At 28.1% G+C, this 12615-nt stretch overlaps 2 protein-coding genes and 1 long non-coding RNA gene across 6 annotated transcripts; 1 reads left to right on the forward strand and 2 right to left on the reverse strand.

The window, feature by feature from the left end:
* The first annotated feature begins 78 nt into the window (after positions 1-78).
* Positions 79-997, forward strand: LOC118069380 (uncharacterized). Its single transcript, XR_004690606.1, has 2 exons — positions 79-616; positions 685-997. It is a non-coding gene; the product is annotated as an uncharacterized lncRNA (long non-coding RNA).
* Positions 998-2190: 1193 nt separating this feature from the next.
* On the reverse strand, positions 2191-10356 carry Ncc69 (sodium chloride cotransporter 69). Of its 4 annotated transcripts, XM_035087463.1 has the most exons (19): positions 10296-10356; positions 9659-10193; positions 9304-9337; positions 8849-9131; positions 7573-7732; positions 7385-7480; positions 7101-7292; positions 6820-6996; positions 6564-6703; positions 5861-6500; positions 5660-5781; positions 5453-5588; positions 5155-5366; positions 4759-5000; positions 4530-4675; positions 4024-4351; positions 3708-3856; positions 3487-3598; positions 2191-3299 (listed from the first exon to the last, which is right to left on the reverse strand). In XM_035087463.1, exons 4-19 carry the CDS (start codon positions 9119-9121, stop codon positions 3164-3166), a joined length of 3261 nt encoding a protein of 1086 aa, XP_034943354.1. In that variant the 5' UTR covers positions 9122-9131; positions 9304-9337; positions 9659-10193; positions 10296-10356; the 3' UTR covers positions 2191-3163. The 4 variants fall into 4 exon arrangements, with proteins under 4 accessions (XP_034943354.1, XP_034943352.1, XP_034943353.1 ...); XM_035087461.1 differs by lacking the exon at positions 9304-9337; XM_035087462.1 differs by lacking the exon at positions 9304-9337 and having other exon boundaries at positions 9709-10193; positions 10296-10355.
* Positions 10357-10723: 367 nt separating this feature from the next.
* LOC118069401 (ubiquitin-like protein 7) lies at positions 10724-12501 on the reverse strand. The gene is made up of 4 exons (XM_035087477.1): positions 12270-12501; positions 11972-12177; positions 11744-11880; positions 10724-11664 (listed from the first exon to the last, which is right to left on the reverse strand). The coding sequence occupies exons 1-4, from the start codon at positions 12412-12414 to the stop codon at positions 11061-11063; spliced, it is 1092 nt and encodes a 363-aa protein (XP_034943368.1). The 5' UTR covers positions 12415-12501; the 3' UTR covers positions 10724-11060.
* Positions 12502-12615: the final 114 nt, after the last annotated feature.

The raw sequence follows: 12615 nt of genomic DNA on the forward strand, positions 1-12615 counted from the left end.
GAGAGAGAGAGAGAGAAATGGATTATAAGTCGAGAGATCGTTTGACTTTGTCTTACATTCATGGATTATTCATCTAACCGGAGATATCTTTCTCTTTTTCTAACGACCATCACAGCATCTTTGGTTCATTATCGGTTCTACTTTTTCAAATAAAAGATAATACTGAAAATGAGATGTGAAAATCATTAAAAACACTATTTTTACTGGAAAAAAAGAAAAATTTCTATTTAATTTTTCCCTTCTGTTTATATACAGAGAGGTAAATAAATAAAAGTTGGATAGAATGAATGGTTCTATTTGGTATGTAAATAAAAGATTTTTATAATAAAGTTTTGAATATGAGATATAAAAATATTTTTAAATAAATTTTGTGACATCATCAAGAGGAAAATATGTATGTAGTTTTAGTATATTTGGATGGAATTAAAGATGAATAAATAATTGATGAATAAATAATTCGTGAAAAAAAGTTTAGAAAAAAAATGTGTGTGCTGACTTTAGAAAGAGATAAGAACGTTAAATTGACGTCAGTAGCTGCTGAAATATTTATAAATTTTTTAAGGAATTTAGTGAAAAAATATAAATTACAAATTTGGAGTTAATAATTGATCAAATTGTAAGTAATATCTTATTTTATATGAATCAGTTTAAATTTAACCTAAAAAATCATTTTTAAATTTTCAGGTAACAAATGTTTTGAATGATTGCCACAATTTATTTGATCGAATTCAAATCAATAACAATAAACGGTTACTCACACGATAATAAAAAAATACCACATACTCAAACAACACCAGAGGCATTTTTTTTTACATCATAATCGAAGAAGAATTTATTGTTTTCCGTTAAACGAAAAATTCATCAGCCATAGATACACAAATAAACAACAATAACTAAAATATCTATTGTTATGGACAATAAAAATAAAATGCAAAATGTGTGTACTATTATGTCGAATATCATTGACATGAGAGATTGATAAATTTCCATAAAAAAATACTGTTGCGATATTTTATTCTACGAATTATTAATGAAACAAACGAATAGTTATCGAATATTTTCCATTTTTTATTTAAAATAAAATGGAATAAAATCAAAATATCAACAAGAACGAATGAAAAAATAATTAATGATGGAATAATATACACTAATGGATGGTTAAAAATAATAAAACCGTTTAAAAATATATCAAGAACGCCCCTCCCTTTATCATTCAATTACACACCCGTTCTGATAAAATTTTTCTGATATTCATAAAGGATTTTCAATAATTCCATGTCCATTAGCAGTTAATCTCTATCTAAATAATTATTGAGGCTCTGCTATCCAACTGTTCATCCTATTCAGATTAATTAATACCAATGTACAATGGCACAGTAGTTATCACAAGGATGATAATGATAATATTAATAATTTAATGATGACTATAAAAATTATAAAAGGTCACATATTGATACAAATTATAGACACAATGAATATTTATAAATGAATTAAATAATAAAATGAAAAATATCTACAGATTTCTATTTTAAATGAAATCAAATCAAAGAAGTCATTGGTGTGTCTGAGTGCGTTGAAAAATTTTTGAATGATTGTTATTCATAAACATTAGCCAAGGAGATTTAAAAAATGCTTATGGAATAAAACCTTGACCCACTATATTAAGCCTTTTTTAGTCAAGAATCTAAATAATTTTCTACCGTACTGACCTTGGGCAGTAATTGGAACGATAGTAAAATATTTGATTGCTCATACAGTTATATTTTATATACATATACATAAAGTTATTTATATATAGAATATACTTTAACGTAGGTAAGTTTTTTTCTACATATAAATAAAGATTAATTTTCTAATTGGGATCAAATGCATTTTCATCCATGAATATATGGGAGAAATAAAAAAAAAAGCAGTTAAATAAATAGCTTTTCAACATAAATTTTCAGATGAGACTAAATCAGAGATTCGAACGAGTTTTGAACGGAAGAAAGCTTTTCTTTTATCAAGATATCTTTGTGGAACAAAAATAATATAAATTCGATAAAAAGGCATGAAATTTTCATATATTTAAAAATACATAAAAAATATTATTTCTTTTAAATTTTACAAAAATAGTGAAATTTTATAAAAACTTTTCTACGAACATTTTTGAAGATTTAATTACAATAATTCTTTTATATGATCATCAATAATTAGTACGTATATATTTTTTGAAATTAAATTAAAAAATTCTTTTAAGATATTTAATTCACAATAATTTACAGTCGAAACATTTTTTCGATTCAGTAAAAAAGTTAACAAACAAAATGATAAAAGAGATTACGGGCGTTTTTTTCCAGTGGATTAGTGAAATACCCTGAGGAGGCGTTGTTTTTCTATCAGATCCAATTACACGACTTTATAAAAATTCATTTCTATGTATATATATGTTCCCTGGATATTATCTGTCATGTTTCCGCAAAGTTAAAATGCAATGATCATAACAATAGTTATGGAAAAGTACTTTTCAATGATAAAATCTATATATTTCCTACAGTACAAATTATTATCATGTTACGTAAATGAATTATCAGTGATTGATCGAAAGTACATTTGATGTCATATTCGCGGAATATAATGTTTGCATGTCTATCTAGGAAGCTTACAGAATGCAATTGAAACCGATGTGAGTACACGTGAGGGTTGAATAACCCTGATTGATTTCTTGTACCGAGTGTATACAATAGACAGTATATTTTATTGTAAAAATAGCCAATGATGGTGTATATCAACTAATATCTATAAACACGAGTGCTATCCGGGCGATGTTAAATTATTCCATGACGTACACTATATAAATTTAAAATAAATTCTAAATAATAAATTGAATAAATTACAATTAAATTAGCTTTATGATTATAAAAATACTTCATTACTGCTATCAACTGCTTAGTATTCATTAATTTTGAATTATAAAATTCGATATATCTTAATTTAAAAAACCGCAAAAATTTTAATTAATTTATAATTATAAAAATACTTTAATTATTTTATTTTATCTCTATGCTGAAAATCTATCACACAATTTTACATGAAGAATTTTCAAAAATTAATTAAAATATTATTTTATAAAATACGCTAGATCATTTGAAAAATCGAAAAGAAATTAATTGCGGTATTTTAATTAAGAATAAAAAGTAAGAACTGAAGTATGATTTCCGCGGACTAGCAAAAACGGCGGCATATCACGTGTTAATGTTTCGAGCCATGCCATATATAAAGGTGCAGATACTGCTCCTTTTCTAGGCATCGGTAGAGTCCTGAAACAATAAGGAAAATATTTCTTATTAATTCTATCAATGAGAAATTAATAATAACATGTTGTTAGATTATTAATAATCTTTTCAGCATTGCATAACTTATGATCTAATTAATAATCACTGTTTTATACTCATAATTAAATCAATTGAAAAATTCAACAGCATAAAAATTAATCAATTAACTTACATAACGATAAGATTTGCGTCCATTGAATGCTCTGTTAATAACTCCCGTAACCTCAAGTGCCTATTTGTCTTCTCATTCATTGCTAAAAGTTCTGATTCCGTTATTGTAATATCTAAAAATAGTTTTATAAGTTAAATAATAAATAGAAGTAAAAATAGTTCTTTAGTTGAAGATATCAAATATTATTTTTTCATTCTGATTTTTAATATTAGCTTTCTTACCTTTGTCATCTGAAGATGAAGATCCTTGAAAATCAGCTATCAAAAGTTCAAAGAAATTTTTCGTTTGAGTATCAGCAGGTTTTGAAATATTAGAAATAATCTTTAATGCTGAATAATCAATCCGGAATTTAGACAAAAGACTCGCCATACTGGAAATAAATTTTTATATTCATTATTTTCATTACTATCTCTGTAATAATAATCAAAAATTATTGGAAATATGAATGTTTTTTAGTTTCTGGTTGAATTAATTATTTATTTTGAATAACTACCAGCTTTAATTACTTTTAATGATTAATTTAAATTGATTACTAACTTTCTTTGTTCATACTCCAGTTCAGAGTGCTTATTGGCCAATGCAAATACTCGCAATTTACTATTAGCCCAGTTTCTTCGGGTACTAATGATATAAGGCAAGAGTAATGTGAGTCCTCCATCGTCATATAACCACCAGACATCAATTGTACCTCTTTTTTGTTTCTTTTTAAACTTAGTCAGGGAACTTATGATGTCTTTAGAAATAACAGCAATCATTGGTTTACTTTCTTGACGATTACTTGGAGATGCATCTGGACTTTTATTAATAATTTCTGACCTTTTAGGTGATGGACTTCCGGGCATTGAAATGTCTGAAGTACTACTGGCTGAAATAAATAGAAAAAATCCAATTATTTTTCATCGTGATTATTATTTTAGCAAAAACAACTCATTTCAATTGTTCTTTTTTTTTCTTCTTTAAATTATAATATCCTTGAAAGTTGGTGTAACATTAATTGAAATGAGAAAATTTTTTATAAAAGTTTTTTCGCTAGTATAAAATACCTTGACTGAGTTGAGAAAAACTTTGATTGCCTCTGATGGTCACAGAACTCTTTTTGGAATCTTCTGTCTCATTTACGAGTGCACTGTGATCAAAACCTTCACTTAAACGAAGAATAGCGACAGCTATATGCATATCTAAAGATTTACTAAAAAAAAAAAAATTAATATTAAAACTTTATTTTACTGTTATAAAAGTAAAAATGTCGATGAAAAGATTTTTAAAACTTACTGCATGACATTGAAGTACATATTGAGATCTTCTCGAGCACATGTTGCCCAATCTTGTTTATACCCCATTAATAAAATATTAGGACGTAGTTTCCCAAGCCCAGACGCTTGTAAAAGTGACGTAGCACCTTCTTGAAAGCTCATTCCATCAATCACGGAATAAAAGCCCTTTATTTTATTATTCCTCAGCCAATTAGATGACTTTTCAATCATTGCTGAACGAGTTTTATAATTCAGAGGATTCTAAAACATTTTATTTATTTACAAAAGAAATTTTATTCATAAACTATCAAATTAATCTTTATTATCCATTACTTTTTTATAGAAATATAATATTTATAAAATATTTTAAGGATTAATTTTAATAATGAAATAAGCATAAATTATTGGATTTTACCTCAATAATATGACCGCATATTACAAGACTTTGATTTTTTGTTATATGATGAGCAAAGTCAATTAATGCTGATCTGGCACTAGGATTTCCACTGAGTACTAAAAATTGTGGTTTATAATTTTTAACGTGTTCTTCAACTCTATCTAACTGTTGTACAGCTGTTAAAGCATTATTATAGGTTTGAGCTTGTGTAGTAGATCCCCAATTAACATCTAAAAGGATTAAAAATAAATAAAAATGAGTAGTCTTATTTATTTTTAAACATCTAAAGAGAAATTGTCATTGATATATTAATTACCGGGTTTTCTATAAGAAACCACAAGATAAAGTGCAAGAACGGCACACAAAGTAATTAATGCAGTCCACCAAGAAATTAAAAACATCACTGCGACACATAATATCGATCCAGCTAGACTTAACCACATGTTGTAATACTAAAATTTACAATAAGTAAAAATTAAATTATTATTCACTTGAATTAGATTATTATTATCAACTAACTTACCTTAAATGTTGGTCTCCATCCAATAGGTTTAGCTAGGGATGCATGGAAAGTGCTAAAATTGATCAGAGTATACGCAGCTAAGAAGAAATTAGATATCAATGGTGCAATAGAGTTTAAATTTCCTAAAAAAAATAAATGAAGTTTAAATAAATAATGGAAAATAAATGAAACAATTAAAATCAAATTGAATTTAATGAATACCAATTAAAATAAATCCAACGGCAATAATGAAAGCTAATAGATAGCCTCTAACAGGTTCTTTTCCTGGTTTCCCACTGAACCAAGCAATACCAGGATACAAATGATCTTGACAAAGTGCTTGAAAAACTTTAGGAGCTGATACTAGAGATGCTAAAGCACTTGATAAAGTAGCAGCAAAACATCCGGCATAAATAAAAGGTCCAAATACTGATACTAATTCGATAACTTGAAAACTATTATGTGATCCATATTTACAATTTTTTTCAGTTTTACTGCAATTAAAAGCAGTTCCATATTCACTCCAAACTCTTTTATCAGGATTTGTAGTATTTAAATTAGTTAAATTAGAGCTTATGATATATGTTAAGTTTGTTAAAATCGATTCATCTGTCGTTTCATTTAAATCTGAATTTAATAGACTAGATAAATTAACATTGGGTGATTGAGTGACTGAATTGTTTGAGATAATGGAACTATTGAAAGACATAGTGGTATTATTAGTGAATATTAGGATATCATTGATATCTCCAGTAGCATCTCTGACTACAGTTGCTCCAACCATTATAGCCATTAGAATATAAGATATTGTCGTCAGCAATATCGCTAGCAGAGTACCTTTTGGAATTGCTTTCTGAGGATCCTAAAAATGAATTTATTGAAAATTAAAATTCAAAAGTCTTTAGATGAAATTGCAGAAATGTACCTTCAAATCACCAGAAATATTTGCTCCTGCTAAAATACCTGTAGCTGCAGGAAAAAATATAGCTAATACTGAAAAAAATCCATGATCTACTCCATCATATTCTCTGTAATCTGGTTTAAAGTTTTGTTTCAAGAGTTGTGCTGTAAAATAAAATAGTTGATATGAATAATTAATAGCAGGGTTTATTAACTTAATTTTGAAGTAATTTAATTTTTTTCTTTTCAATTCTTTTTTTTTCAAGAATATTACAAATTACCATTATAACCAATAAATCCTTTAGCATACTCTTCATTACTTTTTGGACCAACAAAGGTACCGATAAAAAAATCTACCAAAGCAATCAGTAAAATTATTAGTAGACCAATTTGTGCTTTTGCTTCCCATTCCATCCCAATCATAACGATGGCTAGAAGAGCAATAATAGTAATACATCCTGTAAAAGAATATAGCATTAATGATGATGAAAAAAAACTAGTAGGGAAATTCAATTACTAAAGAAAAATATTTTCATTGACAGAAAGTAATCTTACGATTTACCTATTATCCTTATATCCCATTCAGCACAATCTATTATGCATCGTTGAGCAGGACGTAAAAGGTCCTGGAGACTCTCACAAAAACCCACAACATACATAGAACATGCCACTGCATTAGCTAAGGAAAATATTAGACCAATCGATCCTCCGAACTCGGGTCCTAGAGATCTCGAGATCATATAATACGTTCCACCTGAAAAAAGATTATTGAATTATTCAACAAATAGTTTGAATTTTTTTTTATTCTTCAAATCAATTATGTAGGTATCTTTGGAATATATTTACCTCCTTTAATAAGACCATTTGTGCTGATTGCAGACATGGACAAAGCAGTTATTGTAGTGACAGCAGTTGTAGTTAAAATTAACAAAATAGCTTGCCCTTTATTAATAAACAAAAAATTTAGTAAAATATTATGTCAATAAAAATGAATGCTTTCTATTGGTTTTTTCTAATATAATAATATTTCTTACCAACTCCAGTTTGTGCTACGACCCAAGAGAGTCGTAGAAAAAGCATTACACCCCATATATTCAGAAGACATCTCATTAGAACTCCTTGAATCCATCCAAACTTAACACCAGTCTCTAGTTCTTTTGATTGGTTTGGAGGCAAAGTATTACTTGCATTTCCCTTAGAAGATTGAATAAATACACCAATTAATAATAATAGAAGATAATATTCAATGTGCAAACAAGATTGATAACAATTTTTTTAATTTTTTTATAATAATCAATATTTATGCAAATAATTATTTAATTAAAATCTTGGAAGTTGGCATGAAAATAATAGACTGTGAAATATAAACAGCTGATTAAAAAACTTTTCTATCCTCGAGTATTAATCCTTTTTTTTTAGTGAAGATTCCTTTGAACTGTAATCTCAGAGGAATGTGTAGATGATCATGCTTGCATGCTTCTTCGTTCCCCTAACAGAAGTCATAACTCATTTACGAGTAGTTTAATGACGATTCAAGTTCATGACAAGAGAACTAGTGCAGTAGAAGTCGGGAAAGAGAATATAGCGAGGGTAAAGGATTATCAAATGAAAAACTAAAAATAGCTTTAAAGACACTGCATGATGTGTTAAAGAATAAATTTAGCTTAGTAGCACAATTTTCTTATCAGTTAAAGATTTCTAAATAATTAAATTGAATATTTTTCTACTTCCAGAGATAAAATTAATTATAAATTTCCTATGAATTTATTTGATTTCTTATTGATCTGAGAATAAAAATATTAGTATTCACATCATAATCCAGCAAAGGTGGGAAAACCACTTGTATAAGCAATTTACATATTCTAAAAGGTACTCCGACACTTGGCAAAATTTAATCTCTAATTATATTTGATTTATTTTTTCATTTAAAAATAGTCCAATGGTGAAGAGATAGTTATCAAAAAAAAAAGATATCAAATTGAAAGAAAGAAAAGATAAAAATGATCATTTATGTCAATCAAATACGATTATGTTAATTTTTACTGAAAAAGATGAAAAGTTGTAAAAAAGTTAGATAGCCTATTTATTTTTGAATTAACATTCTTGAAAAGTAAGTCATGATGACACTTATAATTTATCATCAGTCACTTTAATAGCTCTTAGTAAAGTAAAACGTGCAGGTCTTGTTGCTGACCTTTTAATTATTCATCAACTTATAATATTCTTTTATCACACTTCATTTGTTTATATTCCATTTAAAACTTACCAACTTATTTATTTATTCAGTTATTCACTAATTATTATTATTACCTTATTAAAGAGACTGGCATGATGAAGCTCATCTAGGGTAGGTCTATGAGCAGCTTGGATACTCATAATATTTCGATAATTATCTAATCGTGGTAAAGCTTCACGTGTCATATGTCTGAAGGATTTTTTAGTTTCTTGTTCACCCAAAAGACTTGTTCTTCCTTCCATACTGTCAACTCGATTTACGTGAAATCGTGTTCGACGTTGAAGAGGACTCAGCTCCACGTGCTCCATTCCTCCTTCAGCATTATTTCCATTCATTTCGTACGGCATTGTATAATTTCTGGTAAGAAAAAAATCTCTTTCATCATTGAATTCATTACTATTGATGATTAATCAAAATAATTTTATAAAAATTTTCCTTAACCTTCAGGAATAATGATGATGAACAATTAAATGATTGAATAAAAATAAAAGTTCTGAATTTTTTTTTTTACCAATTAACGCATTTTTACCTTGAAACAATTATTCAATGAATGATGCGTGGGCCTGTCAATTATGAAATTATATTGTTTATTCGTCCGAATTCGTTAATCAGAAATAACGAGGTATTCAAGTCGACATTTTAATTACTAGATCAAAGAATACCGGACTTCTACTAATTTATACACCAATAAAAGACTTAGATTCCAAGCGCAGTTAATAAAATATTGCTTTCAAGGAAACATAAACCATTTAGATTAAAAATATAAATATAAACATATATACATGTGTCAATAATTCCAATTTTATCTTTCATATTCTAAAAATATTTCCAATAAAATAAATAAACTTCTTGAAACTTATATCTTATGTTGGATATAATCTTACATGAACTTGCAACTCCTTTGAAAAAAAAAATCTGCCACTTATTTTCTTACATTTATTTTGTTCAGGTGTTGGTATTATTTTCTGAATGATAAGTAATCTTATCAAGACACATTAAGTCACCAATTTTCCCGGCGCCGTTTAAATAAAACACTCATACGTTAACACTTATTAACCGTCACGGAACATTATGAGTTTGAATATGATAGCTTTTGTAGATAATCAACAACGTTGCACGTTTTACTTTTTTTAGCTCTTTATCAGCCATGAATATGATGAATCAATTTAAATACCCATTGGATATAGTCCAAATGTAATATCAGAATCAATCAAATAGTACACCAAATACTTGAGATAATTCTAGAATATTTGTGACATGATTTTGCGTAGTAAAAAAGGCACGTGTATAAAAGGACGCCGGGTTTCCTGACACTGCTGAACACGTGTTACTCGAATGAAGGCCCGAATTCAGCTGGCGATGTTCGTCGAGCATCCTTCTCAAGCAACAGTCAAGAGTATCTATATCTCTATTAACCATCTATATATAAAAGACTTAAATATTAGTGTGAGTCTATAAACGCACACGTAACTATTGAAAAATGCGTTTGAGTATGCGCAGTTCACCAATACGTTTACTTACAATCCATCTGTCGTCCTGCAACAATACACTTATCCTTTAGAATTATATTTAAAACCGTTCTTCTCTGAATTATATATTTGATGAATAATTATTTTATTTACGGTATTTAACTCTTTTGATGTACCTTTTTTTTCTCTTAAATTTTCATTAGGAAATCAATGGAGATAAACTTGATGAAATATTTCTATGAATTATTTATTTCTGAAAAGAATAGAACTAAATTATTGAATTAAATCCAATTGTATGTTATTTCAGGTGGCAAGTTTTTTTTTTTTTTTACATATGAATATGAAATTTTTAAATTATTCAAATATTTTATGATACTACTCAGTAGGAAGTCAGTTTTTCAAATAAAACGAATGAATTTTAAATTATTATTTCATATGAAAATAAATGAGGATTAATGGAAAATGAATTTTTGGAATTTATAAACCTTCTTCTATCTCTTCTTTTATTATATTCAAGTATAATTGTACAAAATTCCTTTCAATCAAAAATGTCACCCACAGTTAAACTCTGTTTAGAAGTAGATCAAGTTTCGTCTAGAAAGAAAAATATTGATTAAACAAAACAAGAATTATATACTTAACCAAACATTTGTTTATGATAAATAAAATTCGTCGTCAATTTTAAATATATGGAGTGTAATATTCCAATTTATAACAAAGTCCAACTCAATGAATTTCTTCAGAATATCAATGAAAGTTTCATTACTCCAATTAATTTTTTTCCACTTAATTATAATGTTTTTTTTTTACATTTTCACTAATTATCACTAAAACCACTAAATACAAGATCAATAGCCGCTTGGACATCTCCATTGGTAAATTGTAAGGCTTGTATGTTAACAGAATCATCGTGAAGACCAATTTCATGCATCTGAGCAAGTTGTGGCTGAAGATCAGACGCTTGAGGTAGTGTAGGTGGCATTGGTGGTAATCCACTGATATTTGATGCACTTGCAAAAGCCTGTTGCATGGCTTGATTAAACATTTCTGTTGTTATGACAGAGTTTAAACTTCCCGTTGATGTAGATGATGATGAACTAGACAGGGGAAACGATCTTGCCCCAACTCCAGTTCCAGCTCCAGCTCGAGAAAGAGCTACTGCAAGTTGAGCTGTAGTAATAGCAGCACCTCCACCGGTTCCAGATGATGCATTATGCTGAGCTGAATCTGAAGATTGAGATGAATCTCCAGCCATCTCTTCATCGTCACTTAAATTATCAAGACTGTAAGAATACGCTGTTGATGGTGCTGTCATTGTTGATGAACTTGGTCCAGATGCAGCCGAGTTGTGAGCTTCTTCATGAACTGCTGTGGCTATTAATTGAGCTGCTTCTACCAAAATTGGATGTAATTCTGCAATCCTATAAAATAAAGTTTAGCATTATTATTGTGAAAAATGATGATTATTTTGCATAATCAATGTAGATGAGATATAAATACCTTTTTACAGTATCAGAATCAGTAAAATGAGCCATCAAGTCAGGATCTTGGAGCATAGCAATAGCAACAGGGTCATCACTAAGACCTGGAGTGGTCAAGATAATATTTTCTATTACTTCTGGACGTTTGCTCAATCTCTGAAATTTAATAAATTTATTTTAAAATAATATGAACAATAGAAATTATATTTTTAATATTAAATAATAATTTTTAAGATTTATAACTTACATGCAATGCACTTCTTAGTGCTGGGTTTTCGACAAATGATCTAAATGCAGAGGCAATTTGAAAAATGCTTCCTTCTGATATCGATTTAGCTGGCACTGGTTTTTCAGGTTCTTTTTTCTTCAAAACATGAACCATTGCTCCATTTTTTAGACCACAAGATTCCAAAGTAACATCATCTTCTAGGATACATCCACAGTAAATAAGTTCTACAATAGAAAATGCATTTTTAAGAAAAAAGTATTTATTTAAATAAATAAAGCAAATAATTTATAAATTGTAATTAAAAATATAAATTTACCAAACGAATCTTTAGGTAGTTCAGTCTTCACTGCAGTTTCAACTCGTAAATTTTCCACTTTTGTTTTCAAGTCTACATCATTTAATTTAATAGTTTTTAAAGATTGAGATGTTAATCTGACGCCTAAAAGTAATTCTGCACCCATTGTTAATTAAAATATTTTGTGATTTTAAAATCAAGTGACTCTTAATTGAAAATCTACAGAATGACATTTGTTTATTGGCACAGAACAGAGAACAGATGCCAATATAGAAATCCAATCCCTTCATCAACATCTGGTTTGTACCTTTTGAGCATGGCATGTATCCAATGATCAATTACCGACCGTGGGAATGGTAATTTTTTC

The sequence above is a fragment of the Chelonus insularis genome, unplaced genomic scaffold (assembly GCF_013357705.1).
Source record: "Chelonus insularis isolate UGA/USDA-ARS -01 unplaced genomic scaffold, ASM1335770v1 contig_408_pilon, whole genome shotgun sequence".
NCBI classification, from domain to species: Eukaryota; Metazoa; Arthropoda; class Insecta; order Hymenoptera; family Braconidae; genus Chelonus; species Chelonus insularis.